Source organism: Pomacea canaliculata, linkage group LG2 (assembly GCF_003073045.1).
Source record: "Pomacea canaliculata isolate SZHN2017 linkage group LG2, ASM307304v1, whole genome shotgun sequence".
Lineage (NCBI taxonomy): Eukaryota > Metazoa > Mollusca > Gastropoda > Architaenioglossa > Ampullariidae > Pomacea > Pomacea canaliculata.
This window is the reverse complement of record NC_037591.1, coordinates 12,202,918-12,217,890: the sequence shown is the minus strand read 5'-3', so window position 1 is coordinate 12,217,890 and position 14,973 is coordinate 12,202,918. Positions and strand designations below refer to the sequence as shown.

The window sequence follows — 14,973 nt, the reverse complement described above, 5'->3', positions numbered from 1 at the left end:
AAATAAATGTATTTCGGATGGAAATACTTATTTTCAAACTGGCTGTTGTGTGCTGACTATCGGCTTTGCATTTGCATTCTCTCGGTATCTAGAGCTTTTTCTGCGGATGACACAGACGTAAAAAAAAATCTACACAATTAAACAAAATTACTAACCTTCGATGTTTGTGCCTTCCATCAGTTCTCTGAAATCATCTACCAAAATATTTATCACTTTCTTCATTCATCACGGGTGTTTCTGGTGGCCCCCCTGTCCGTGGGTGGATGTTTTTGACGACTGAGAAAGGAAATTATGGAAGATCTTAAATCCGCTCATTTCTTTCTTATTTCATCTTTTTCTTTTTTCTGGTAAAGCCTCTTCTTCTCCCTGGTAACCTCCTCGATTAAGACTAATAGTTCGCTGTCGCACATCTCTCCTTCGTTTCAACCATGGTGCGCAGACGAATTTCGCGGCTCAGCACCATCGCTGTAGCGCAGTTTTCATTGGTGGAATATACGGTTGGCAAGGCCGCTCCCGGACGAATTTATTTATATCGCTGACCTCGACCGCCGCGCTGACCTGACCCGTTTCTCAGCTAAGCAAGGGGCTGAGATCGCTCATGCAACAGGCTTGAGACCGCGAACTTAGCCAAGACGAAAAGCGAGTTAAGCAAGGCATCTTAAGACGAAAAGTTAAGACCGCCTATGCACCGGAGCCCTGTTGCTCGATGCGGGTCTTGAGGGTGTTGAGCTGAGGCAGGAGGTGTCCCAAGCCCACGCACTTCTCGCCCTGCAAGTAGTCGAGGCACATGAAATTTGAGTTCTGTGACCAAGAACAAAAGATATTAATTGTGGATACATCACCCTACTTAAAATAAAACTAGTAAAACAAACAAAAAGGAAGAAAAAACAAAATAGTAAAACTTACCTCCAACATTTGGTTCGCCGTTTTCCTGCTCATTAACTGCGTTTCCTGGCCAGTGAGTCTGGACACGAACTTTGAAAACTTCTCGTTCTCCAGTATGAAGAAGGACAGGTTGCATTCCAACAGGTAATCAAGGACGGCGGAATTGACGTCTGCTTTGCTGACGGTACTCTCGTGTTCCACTTTGAAGAGCTTCGAGACAGAGGGTTGGTCGTCGTCTTCCCTTTTCCGCTTTCGTGACGTTTCCAAGTCTTGAGTCAACTGCCTGGCAAGCAGTGGATGTTTCCTCTAAAATAAACACATGAAAATGAAACAAAATTTTAGAAGTCCATTCAACCTTTCCACAATCTTTACAACATGTACACTCCTCTATTCCAAAAGCAGAAAAGCAAGAACATGAAGAATGAAGATCGATGAAAATCTCAACGAACTTACCTGCAAGTGCGTTCTCAAATTAAACGCCGACGTCTTGTTCGTTGAGTACTTGTTCGTGCACCCATTCTTGCATTTGAAACTATATCCACATTTTGTGGCTTCGCAAAATGTAAAAAATTTCAAATAAGGCTGGAAATTGATGGGTACGTCCATCTTCGTTTTTCAAATCGCTCCCGGTACTTCCGGTTACTGAGTGTGTCAACACACCGAGCAGTGAGAGCAGTGTACGTCTGTCGTCGTCTTGCTGACACGCTGTCGACGAATGGTCGTGTAACCAACACGTCAAATGGCTAAGTACAGTGGGCTGTCGTACCAGAAATATCACAGAGATGGAATTCCACACTGAAGTTTTCTTTAATTCAGTATCTTTTTCTCAGCAGCTGGCCTAACTTCTCTCTCTCTCCAATTCACAAAGAGGTCCCACACCACTGTCAGTCCTGTTATTTATTCTCCCTCCCCTCGAACATTCTAGCACAGACATTCTATTTCGTCGCAATAAAGACATTTTTGAACATCGCTACATTGTTGAACATCATTTCCTCCCTCGCACAAAGACATTCTATCTTTTACATTGCTGCCGTGCTGAACATTCTGGAATATAGATGCAAATCTACAACCCAAAGACATATACTTTGTACATTACTAGAGTGCTACAGTCGTGAAAGTAGCCAACCTGTAGCCAAGCTACAGCTACTTTCTAAAATGTAGCTACGGCTAAAAGCTACTTTTTTTTAATTTGTAGCCGGCTAAGCTACAAGCTACAAAATTTGTAGCCAGCTACAGTAGCTGTAGCTAGGCTACAGCTACTCCCCATCCCTGCCGACCAGCCTGTCATCATTCGCCCTCGCGACAGTTACGATCAGTCGTTCCTTATCTATGCACATCCTTCTTATTTAGTGATTTTTGTGCTTTATTTTAATAAGATAATCCTCAATCATGGCTACAAAGAAGATTAAGAGCAATTAATAGTAGTGAGGTAATGACAAGGAAGCGGCCAACAAATGAATTGAAAAAGGAAATGATTTCAAAGTATGAAGGTGGCATGCGTCTGTCGGATCTGTGATGTCGTATTACCGAAGAGTTTTACAAAAAAAAGGCAGAAGGAACAGACACTGGACAAGTTTTGTCCTTTAACCTCAAAGCTACAGAAAAGGGAAGTCACCCCCGATTTTATAATGTCACGTGTGCTCATGGATGGGGAATCCAAGCAGTAATTCCACCCCTTCCTCCCCACACCTGCTTCCAACCACGCCGTCAAAACGGCAAGTTTTCTGATGTTTAAATGCTTTGGTTAATGTTTTTATGTTTAGTTAACTCCATTTATATTGCATTATAACTGTTCTCATTAAAACAAATACCTATATATATATAGCCTGTAACTTTCAAATATTAGCGAGTCAACAGGGGGTGGGAACCAATTAAATCTATTTCCTTTATTTCTTATGGAAAAAATTGTTTCGGATAACGAACATTTCGGATAACGAACAGCTTTCCAGAACGGATTAAGTTCGTTAACCGAGGTTCCACTGTAATAGAGAGTCGAGCTTTTTTGCACTTGCATTTAATGCTACAATTTTATAGTGCTCAATCTTCTGTGATACAAGTAGATAACTTAAATAAAACATTGTTTTCATTTTGTTGACCTTCCATTTCTTTTTCTTTTTCCCGTGGAATTACACTATTATAACTTAGGTCCATCCAATCACTAATTACAAAACACGACAACAAAGCATTACTTACGCTGGCTTGTAGTCACTGATACACCAGTGAGGTGAAGCAGCAAGAGGAACCAAAGATTAGCCATGGGTCTACCCACTCCTTCACATAGTCATTGAAGACAGATATGAGAAATAATCAGATGTTCTTCGAACGGGCTATCTGTCTAACCATCCAGTTCACCTGCTTCAACTGGGTTGATGTTTGCCACTACCAACTCTTATAAACTGCTGTTTCGTTATTTGGTTTTGGTTAATTTATGACTTTGCTTAAGTCAAACATTTTTATATGCCACTAAGAATCTGCTGGCTTAGGTTTGTGATGGCATCATAAAGTTAAAGAAAGGGATATATATATATATATACCTTTTTGTAATGTCATTTGCAGGAAAACTACTCTCTCTGCTGGTCCTTTCTTCTCTCTCTCTCTGTCTAAGATACTTCAGTATAGTAGGGGTATGTCGCAATTTCTTCTTGATGTCATGTCTATGCATGAAGCAGCTGGGAAAGATTTAGTAGGGTTAGTAAGCATTAAAAATAATCATGCTTCGGAGCAAGTTGAAGCCTACGACCAACCTTCAACCAAAACGAGTGACAAAGCTGGTGGAGATAAGACAAGCGCTGGGGGTGTTATAAAGTTTATAACTGCCATAAACATCGACACACTCCGCTTTAATTATGTCATAAACAGTGTGCTACGAACATGTCTAGTAAAATACAGGTTGTTTCTCTAAAAGAGAATGGTCTCAAAACTGGTGTCACAAAGCTGTGTATGAGACCATTTGAGTTAAACATCTTCACACAATAACAATCTGTTCCAGGGCTTCTGCTAAGCTAAATTCTTTGGGGTCCCAGGGACCCCTTCTTCAGTATTCTAAGGGGTCCCAGGCAAACTCTAAGGGGTCCCTTTACAATGTAGAAAAAAATCAACAAATCAATATACTTTGTTCAACTGCCTTTCAGACACACAAAGCACTGTCATGTCTAGTCAGAAACGGCGAGATTTCTGTGCCATGAAGTCTGTGCAAGCATCTGTGATGACATTATGCTCACTGTACTTGGGCTGCTCACTTTCTTTCGATTCTGAGACGATGATTTTAACCATGCTGTCCATGTTGGAACTCTTTCCGGTCAGGGCGAAAAAAAAACCAAAAAAACTGAGTGCAAGGGAAGTAACTCTCACCTTGTAGCAGACGACAATAGATTGGGCTACGATGTCAGATAATACACTTACCCAATTTTTGTATCTGTTCTTCGCCCAAATTTGAAGGGGTCCCCTGGGACCCCATTGACGAAAATTGAAGGGGTCCTCCCAACTTTTAATGCGTACTGTACGCAATTTTTTGCGTAAGCGGAAGCCCTGCAGTGTTCTTTCCTTTTCAGTGATTTTCTGCAGAGTGAATACGTGAATATGCATCAATAATTTTATGATTAAAAATTATAAATAAACTAAAAATTGTTTTCTTTTAGAGTTGCACCACTTTACATTTTGGCACACATGATACCAAAGTGGAAAAAGAAGACATAAGAAGTCATAAAAATAGTGGAGATGATAATGATGATTATGATGATAGAGTTTGCAAAGCACATTTTTCTCGAGTAAAAGCGATCCAGATGCGCTGCACACACAAGACTATAAACAAACCGATCCTACATGAAACACAAGTATCAGCAAATGGACGACACTATGACAAACATGAAGCACGTGCACACATTTACGAACAGACACCAAAATATTAAACATAAAAGTCGTAAAACCCCTTTTCACAGTATCAATAAAACAATCTCTCACCCTCTAGATTGCGCATGCTTTACACGTCAAAGCTTGACACTCGTAAAGACCGCGTCTGTGCCTTTGCTAGAGAGCATTGGTTGGTAAAAGTAATATAATTTATGATACAGTACTTTATTTTAGGAGTTGGCAGTGTATAAGCCCAATCAGGGCATCGTTACGCTACGGAGGCTTTTCGCGGTTGCTAATAGTCGCTTACGGAGCGGCGAAAGCACGCGAATATAATTTTTACCTGTATTTTTAAAACTTTATATCTAATAAGCTACAATAAAGACAACTATCTGTGATACTTCGATCAAAAGCACCCGGTCCACGCCTTCTCAACTGAGCGCTGCCGTGGTATCGAGGTCCAGCTCAACAGACAACGGTCCCGCGCCTTCGTTCATCAGTGGCCGTAACGTACGCAATGTTTTACTGTAAAATAGTAGATAGTATATATATATAGTAGGTTTCTTTTGCGTCCTTCCACCTACTAACACCTTTCATGTACTACTTTAGACAAAAATGACATTCCTTTTTTTTCAAAAAGGGTGTACAGTTTCGTCTCTAGTGTGCTGATGGACCCATCCACTCAAACGTAATCATACACACCCTGCTTTGCTCTTTCCCTTTATGATATAGTTGGCGATCAGTGACAAACTACAATGTCAACACGCTTCAGTAACTATTGTGCCTACGATACAGACTGAGTCTTGAAATGTCCAACATTGAGGTGATTGTACAGTTGGGAAAAACTTGGCAGTCTTCTGTTATTAGACGACCATCTTGATTTGGTTTCCGACATAAAATTATTCTACACAATTAGTCGGAGGTGTTTCCACCAGGTGTAATGGAAGATGTCGCACCTCTTCCTTGAGTATCACTTCTAGCACACTCCAATTCAACCTTCCTCTTTTCCGCTAATTACTACTTTCCTACTCGTTTTCCTCTCCAGAATCACGATATTCTCAGCTCTTGTTAGTTAGTTCCTCTTTGCCTTTTCTATTTTTGTCTTCTCTTTGCCGTCAGCACTGTTATTTATTCTTCTATGCCTTGTATGTAGTCTATGTCACTCTCCAAAAACCAAGAAAGGTTATAGAGTGACCTTCATCTTCTACCCTTCTTCGACTAAGGACGAGCAGATGTTGTCTCAGTGACTGGCATGTACTTATTGTAGAGAACATTTCGAATAACAACTTTTAGTAAGATAAATAGCAACGACAAACGTCCAGCAATGACAGAAGATGTGCTCTAGAAAATTTATTGTCCTGATAACGTAAAAGGTGAAAATGTAATGCTGTAGAGTTTCAGTTGCTGTCTCATGAGATGTTCAATAACACATTGTCTCGAGACAGATTTATGTGAGATTTATGTCCATCTCTTCTTACTTCCTGGATCACGATAACTTAATGGTGTAGATGTTCAAGACACTGATGGTGTTAAACACACACCCAGAGTCACTCGCGTGTTTTTACCACAAAGTACAAACAATTGCCTATATGCTGTCCAAACATATTATTTCTGGACCCAAGACAAATATTAACACATATGCACTACTCAAAATTTTAGGGTCACAACAGTCTAGATAGCACAAAGCAAAGATATATCAACACGTGAACACCAAGCTATTTTAAATGCATTACATATTAAGATATATATCTATATTTAAAAGAAGAAAAACTTTCATATACCCAGTTAAAAATCCATTGAGGTCCTCACAGCCCCCTTTGGAGACGGTGTATGGGAAATTAAACACAGTATACAGCAGCCTGGTATCCAGCAGACTCCAAACAGTCGTTTCACACAGCAGTTAAATTAGCAAAGTACCACAGTCACATCTAATGAGTTGCAGAAGGTGAAATCAGAACACGAAAAACACAGTCTCTTCTCATTCGCTTCTCTTGTCTGCCTTCTCCTCTCCTTTTCTTTTCTCCTTCCTTTTTCTTTCTCCCTCACCACTGTCACGCCTATTGACCTTTCTGTTATAAAAGTTTATGACATAATCATAAGGGGAGAAAACTACCACCTATTTACGTTAGCTACTTCCATTCTCTTGTCACTGCACCCCACGTAAACATTGTACCCACTCGTCTGCTAGCCTTGTCGTTAGTTATCTGTTAGGAACATCGCTTGTGAGTCTGAGCTTGCTTTGCTGCAGACATTGTTGGCTACACAGATCAGGTCTCCATCTTCTGCTCTGTAGCTGATGCAGTGAGAGCCTGTTGCATGGCTACCAAACATCAGGCTACTGGATGTATACCCATCTCTTGCAATCCAGTCAACGAGCAAGTTGGACACACATAGCAGATATCGACAAACTACAATATTTTTTTAGTTAGTATTTAAATTTTCTGGGTTTTAAAAGAAGTTTATTTACAATCACGTCCAACACACAGTTATTTGCGGTTTCACAGATGTTTTGCAGCATGGTCAATACCTTCCGACACAATGGTCTACTTTCACCATACATTTTAAACACAACCAGTGTGGAAATATCATGAGAAGGATGGATGAGCGCCTTTTAAAATGAAATTTTCTTGGGTGTTAGCCAAAATTGTATAACTTTGGTTTCAACTTCTAAAATAGCTAGCGGTTGCCTCAGCTTGCTTGCTTTGGTTCTCTTTCTCTTTTCAAAAATGTTTCTTTTGGGTCACTACATTGCAAGCACTCCAAATTTCTGTTCTTACAGGGCTTGCTATACGATCAGGCGAGATTCACAAAAGCAACAACAAACTGTTGTCCATATTTTATTTACATGATTTATTATAAACAATTCTGTCTATACACAAGTGCTAATTGCCTGTGTAAGTTATAAACATAATATCTTACAAATAAAAATAGAAATATTATTAAATTGAGCATTTATATCATTAACTAATCAATGAACTTATAATAACAGATTTCCAGACAAAAGTCAAACCTGCCATTGTTAAAATTACACATGATAGATTCCCGTATACGAAATCTGCTTCTGGACATAACACTGCTGAGTTCTATTGAGTTTACGAGCATACTGATAAAACCACTAGGACTATGTACAAATATGAAAACTGAAAGTCTGATGAAAACATAATAAAACTATGTTAACATAATTATTGGAAGGATAAGCTAGCATGTAAATTTCAACCATTAAGATTAGCAAAGACAACTATCTATATACATTTTACCAGTATCATATGATCATTAAGGACCGGATTGACTTGTTACAAGCTACAATATATCTGGTGCAGGTCTTGTGGTATACTCTCTTGTGAACTAATCTATTTTTTTATTTAAAAATATTCTTTCCAGCGCCATGGTATGATAATATGTTTTGTGTTTTTGTATGTATAGTGTTTAGACACTTGATAGTGTATTCTTTTTCTTGGAAGAATGCAGCAGCCTGAAAACCAGCTGATCTATAGCAAAGTAAACACTAGAAAACAATATAAAGCATTTACAAGTTTCATGATATAACCAGATACGAGATAATCCGTTAACAAGTTGCTAGATAAAGATTCTAGTTGGGTTCCTATAAGATCTTACTTTGTGATAAGAAAATTCACTAAAATACCATAATCTAGTGATCTAGCACTTCATTAAGATTTCAATAAGAAAACTTAGGTGCCGCTTTTCTACATGGAAAAATAGAAAATCCTGATCACAGTTATACACCCTAAACAACTAGATTTTTAAGAATTACTGACAGTAGAGAATCTTAAGAAGAATGACAGTCGTGGTCCGTTGCCGATTGATGGTGAGAGTGTGTTGTCCTCTCGGCCGCCATCTTCCTGTTCAATGTAACGACAATTACCTGTATAAACCACATGTACTAAACTTTACACTAAACTACATACTAAACCATATAAAAACTTTTCTAAATAAAAATGTAAACACGAGAATCAAAAATAAGCCTTGATACATGGTTTTGTTATAATGAAACGGGAGACTTACTCAATTCATATCAAAATTATAAAAAAATGGCATTTTGAGCAAAAGCAATGAACAATGTGTCAGTTTTTATCATAATCACTATTGATAGTCTTCTTTTAGTATATTTACTCAAGCTGATTTGCTCATTACAAAGTGCTCATTGTTAAAAGAAAATATTTTTTCAGCTGGTTGATTTCCATCGTTGACAGTCGCGGTATCCTCGGTTTTTCAACCGTTCATCTGAAACTAAAATCCTTCAGCAGTGAATCATATTATAATGTAATTAGTGTGCATTGATAAACGGCATAAAGTACTATATCATACATTGAACTCGTGAAAAGATTGAATAATATTTATCTTATTTCTTTGAAAATGAAACGACAAAGACAAAGATAAAACTTCGGAATAAGCTATTAATAAGAAATCCCAAAATAATAATGATTTAGACACGAACAATAAAATCAGTTAACCCATTTTAAAGTCACAACTAGTTTTTGCATAAAGAGATTATTTTTATAAAAAGAATGGATATAACGGAATATCACTTGCAATTTAATTCAAACATACGAAGAAAAACATATCATACTCACTTACACATTTGCTCAAGCTTATATCCAAACGCGTGTACTCGTAGAAAATTACCGTTTAATGTTTCGTAGACAAAAACTCTATACATTCATATGCATATATTACAGTACTGAAACTATAAATGTGTTCACCTGTATAAACATCACATATTCAAAAATGCGGCGTAAATGTCTACATAATCCATATAAACGTGTATAACTGTTCAACGTTAATTGGAAAATACTCAAGCACTTACATACAAAACTATAAATATAGCAGCAGTTTTATGTATAACATCTACATCATCCTACAACTTGGCATGGTGGTGGGTATCAGATTGAAAGGGAATCACATTTACAAGTATTTCACTTACAACAAAAGGTCAGACTGTGAGGTTTGTGGGGGATATTTGATCATCTTACTCTCTAGGAGGGCAGCTATGTTTTCTGAAATCCTCTTGCCTTCCTAGGATGCACTTTATTTCTATTAGTATTATAGTCACTGCCGGTCCAGGTATCGTCAGAAAGGAAACAGATGCTGTTATCTTCTCTATCGTCGTAGACACGCACACGTCGTGACCGAATAAACAGCTCCGGAAAAATCTTGTTGATTTGCAATAGTCTGTAAAAAATAGCATGACCATGAAAAGAAAGTGAGAAAACGACTCACAGAATAAAGATATAAAACATTTTTAATAATTTAAACAACAATAACGTTAACAATAAAAAAACAAATATTATTCATAAACCTGTAAAAAAAGCAAAACTTTTATATGTAAATATATTTAAAAAAAAGGACTCATTTACAAACAAGAATTTTGCAAAAGTAACTGTATGTTGTACAGAGCTAAATGCATTTTTATTCCGAAAAAGACATGGACTTATTTCCAACAATACATGAAAATGCATTTTGTGGTTTTTTTTTTTTTTAAATGAATGAATACATAAGGGAGACAAGTACTGGAACCTTAAGAAGTTGTTCAATTATAGATTACTTCCCTTCAAAGGCTGAACAAGACCACCAATCAGGCATTTTGTTATGCTCGAAAGTAGGCAAAGATTCTGTGTTTAAGCGCCATCTTAAATTCGTTTACCGGATACTCAATTGAACCTGGATTTGTATTCAACTGAATATAAGAAGAAAACAGTAAGTAAAATTTAAATTCAAATGTATAATGCAATAAACTATGTGTTTGTTTGATACTTTATATTTGTTTATATCGTGTAAATAATTTGTTAATTTCTAACGGTTGACCTACTTTCCAATGTGTGAATTCTCTGTCGCATACAGTTACAAATCTTTCACTTGACTTTACTACCAGTAAGCAAAACCTATATTTATTAAAATTTACTCCACGTAGATGTTTTAAAAATGCTCTTTAAAACCGAGTATCACCGGTAATTGTCAACATTGACGCTTACTAGATAAACTAATTTTAAAATACCAGTCGAAATTTTACTTTTACTTCGCCAGCTGGTAGCAACGTGCGAGTTCTCCCTATGTAGCCAATGAGCTAGCTAATAGACAATAAGGAGAATGACATGAGCAAATATAGACTTAGGATGAATTGTAAGGATGCCCATTTAAAACAGAACGACAATGCATGAAGTGAGAGAGTGAAGGGCATTACTAACTGAAAAAATATGAATGAACCAGGCTTGGAAAATTGTACTTTCTCCTGCGAAAAAACAAAGGATGCACACTAATTGTATTTTGGATATTAATAAATATAGCAGATCTTCTTGCCTTGATCCATTTTTGTCCCCGATATGCCAGTGGTAAATCTTCAGTTCGTGAGTGAAATCCAAGATGTTTGGACATGCAAACGTGTAAAATCAGCAGCTAAGAAGAAAATATGACAAAAATATAACTTTAGGGACCATTAATATAACAAAGTTGATTTAGGAGGGAAAATAGTCCTGAAAAGAATCAGGCAGTGGAAAGAAATAAAAAAGCACAGTTCACATCAAAATTGACCAAAAATCACTAACAGCAGCAGAAAGGAGGACAAAAAAAAAAAAAAAAGGAGAGCCTAAACTCTTAGGTGAAGAAACCTAACTCACATCAAGATACGAACGATTTTTATATACAACTCACATTCTGCTCTCACATATTTCCTTTATACATCGACTTGACACAGAGTTTCTAATAATAAAACGGAAGACTTAAGTGATATAGAAACAAGTGTATGTTATGGTTTGCTGTAGAAATTGCATGAGTCATTTAGAGCCAAAGCAATAAACCATGTTTCATTTTTTATCATAATCACTATTGATAGTCTTCTTGCAAAATATTTACTCTATACTACCTATTCATTACTAATTACTCAATACTGAAAGAAAATATTTTCAAATGATTGGCAGATTTCCTTCGTTGACAGTCATGGTAACCTCGGCTCTCCAATTACTGACCTGAAACTAAAATGTTTCAAAAGTGAAACATATTACAATTTAATTAAAAAAAACAAAATAGAGTATTGTGTATATATGTACCTCTTCAAAGATTAAACAATCGGGAAATTTTTTTTGTTTTGAAAATGGAACAACAAAGATAAAGATAAAGCTTAAAAATAAGACTATTAATATGAAATGTCTTGGTTGTCAAAATACGAAAAGCTATGTTGCAGTAAAACAGATTTAGTCAAAATAATACATTTATTAAGAACAAAGATATATTAAGAATAAACACTCAGACTGCACAACAATATTGGAAAAAAAGAGAAAAATAATCAGTCAACGATGAAATCAGTTAATCTCTTTAATTTTATATGCACATAACAAATATGCTTAGTAGTAAATGCATGAACCCGTATAAAAGCTGCCGTTTAATGCTTTGTTCACAAACATTCCATATATTTATAAACATATTTGAAAGTATTTAATCCATCGATGTGTGTGCACACGTTTCAAGCATAGACATCAGATATGCAAATAAGCAAAGCAAATGTCTATATAAACTCTATAAACATGTATAATTGCTCAATATAAATTAAAAAATACTCATGCCCTTATATACACTCTTAATTATAATCATAATAGCACGTAGAGCGTCAGTGTAGGACTTCAGTAGCATCCTTCAGCTCAACATGGGGGCTGGTAGCACTTCATAGCGGGTTTTATACTCACACTGAGTATTTCACTTAAAACAAAAGGTCAGGCAGTGATGTTGGAAGCCAACCGGTCATCTGGCTCTCTTGGCAGCTTTGTATTTCTGGAGTTTTCTAGACTAGTAATAAGAACCCATAGTCACTTCCGGTCCAGGTATCATCAGAGAGGGAGCTAATGCCATTGTTTGCTGTGTTGTCCTAAACACATATGCCCTTTGATAAATAGTTCCGGAGAGAATCTGGTTGATTCCATTAGTCTGTAAACAATAATTATAATAACAATGAAAAAAAGATATTAAACAAACTGAATAACTAACCATGATAGACATGTGGTGAGTAGTCTTCTAAAGAGGTTATAACACGTTATTTACACTGTCACTGTGTCAAAGATAAATTTTTTTCAAGTTGCTTTCCTGTTGTCACCGTTTGATTGGCATAATAATCTAAAACAATAAAATATAGATGACAGTCTATACAAACCGTTTTTTGTAGCTAAATGATTTATAAAATGAAATCTCACCTGTATGTAAGTGCAGTGTCTCTGGTTTGCAAAAATTCAGGCAGTCGCTAATAATCTCGCGATCTCTCGACTAATGGTGGTTGCTTCAAGCGTTGATACATTTTAGGTGCCAACTTATTTTAATAGGGTGATTAGCCTTTTTTCTAGATTACAGGATAATTATCTTACTTGATGACCTAAACTTATCACATGTCCACAAAGAGATTTGTTCGTCACTTAGATGACATGATTATACACAAACATATGTTATTTATAAATGTATCAAAAGCAAAAATGTTTACACATCTAATTACCATAACAATCATATACAGAAGAAGGATATTGTAAAAGTTCTGATATATATGTATAATATGAATACTAAAATACAGCACAACCACAAAAAATGAAACAGTAATTTTTTTGACTCTGCAGTCATTACTGGACCAGTTGTTATCGCATTTCAGCTTTGACACTATTATTTGCTGTTTCATCAAAGACATAGGTACCACGTTATGAGCAACATGAATCGCTCGGCATGATGGAAAGGATTTGTCTGCGTGATGATTTACTGACAAAGTCCTCCTCCCTACATTTGTCTACTCAAGAAGTAAACGTGGACTAACTTTCAACAACACAGCAACAGGCATTTGGAGAGCTTTTTAAATGAATGAGCATAACTTCCTGTACACCATACGACAACTGTTTCTATACTATCAATATTGTTTCCCCAAATGTCTCCGAGATCAAGAGAGTTCAATACTTGCCAGTCGATGAGGAAGTCGATACGTATGTTGCGTTGAACCCAGTAGCATAATAGTTATTGTTGGATGTGAAGATGAGGGTCAGCTCATTGCTGGTGGACGTGATAGGTTGGGGCGATGTATACCCACAGTATCTGATACGATGTGAATATTCTTTGTATAATCTTGCCTTATACTTTTTAAAATACAAAGAACATTAACTAACAGACAAGGCGACGAAAAGGACTAGAATAACAAGGTAAATGATTATTAAATGGAGGAACAGACGTGGAGATGAGCATTTAAAACAGAAGGAAATTACGCAGAAGAAAAGTACGTGATGTGAGAGAGTAAAGTATATAATTAACCAAAAATTATGGACAAATATTTCACGACGTACGACACATTATACATAACCGCCAAGTTACAACTTTTTTGCAACCATTCAAAATCATCCATATTTGTCCCAATAGATGTTTCCATTTGCTTTGGTTCCAGCGGCATATTTTACGCCGTCTCCATCCTGGAGCTTGGCAACAGAGAGCATGGTTGTTGTTGATGAAGGCCTCAACCAATACACTTGGAATCTCTTATCTGTACTTCAAGTAAACCACAGCCGGTTGGCCAGCTTGGCTATAAACATGTTGCAATGTCTAATATGTAATGTGCTAGCGCCGTTTCCTTTTTCTTCTTTGGCCATATTTCTTACAATGCCAGCTTATAGTCGCCCATATTCTCAGCACTGACCATCGAGTTTTTCCAGTGTAGCGTACTTGTTCTTTATGTAACACATCTGAAAGAATACTTACGTCCCGATCCAGGCTGATCCCGTAGAAAGACTTTCGTAGATGTCCAGGAAAGCTTCAGTCCGCCTCCAGCACTCTTGTCCGTTATCTGGCTGCAAGTTTTCACTCAAGAAAAATGAGGTGAAGATCAAAATGATTTTGTGTCCAGGTTGTACTCTTATGGTAGTGGTACATCGAAGGAATTGGGGAAATATCCCTGGGTAGTTAGGACTTGTGATGAAACCTTTTTCTCCTACAAGTAGACTTTCGCCGCACCCTATAACACATTCTTCATAATCAAAATGCGTCTACCCATATTTCTAAACTGTGAACGAACATAATTTCTTTGTCTACTAGCTCACAATCCTTTCCAAATTTCATTATCCCTAGTCCTCCATCATATCTATCTTACCTTCAATTGGATCGTCTACTAGGTATTTCCGTAGAAGACATTACGATCTACTTTTTCATCTCGCCAGCCGAAATTTTTTCAATGGCTGTGCCAGAACTAATTTCCTTAGGGCTATCTAACTCACAAAT

At 36.9% G+C, this 14,973-nt stretch overlaps 1 protein-coding gene across 4 annotated transcripts in view; it reads right to left on the bottom strand.

Moving 5' to 3' along the window:
• LOC112557064 (cubilin-like) overlaps window positions 1–14,973 on the bottom strand; it is a 49,872-nt gene that overhangs the window by 17,237 nt on the left and 17,662 nt on the right. The window contains exons 15-16 of one of the 4 annotated variants that reach the window (XM_025226692.1): window positions 14,458–14,710; window positions 12,048–13,803 (exon numbers count right to left, since the gene is read on the bottom strand). The exons of the other annotated variants lie outside the window; for them this stretch is intronic. Of the exons in view, the coding sequence (XP_025082477.1) occupies window positions 13,662–13,803; window positions 14,458–14,710 (395 nt within the window). The 3' untranslated portion in view covers window positions 12,048–13,661. Of the gene's footprint in view, window positions 1–12,047; window positions 13,804–14,457; window positions 14,711–14,973 lie in introns of those variants that run through there. 4 annotated transcript variants of the gene reach the window in all.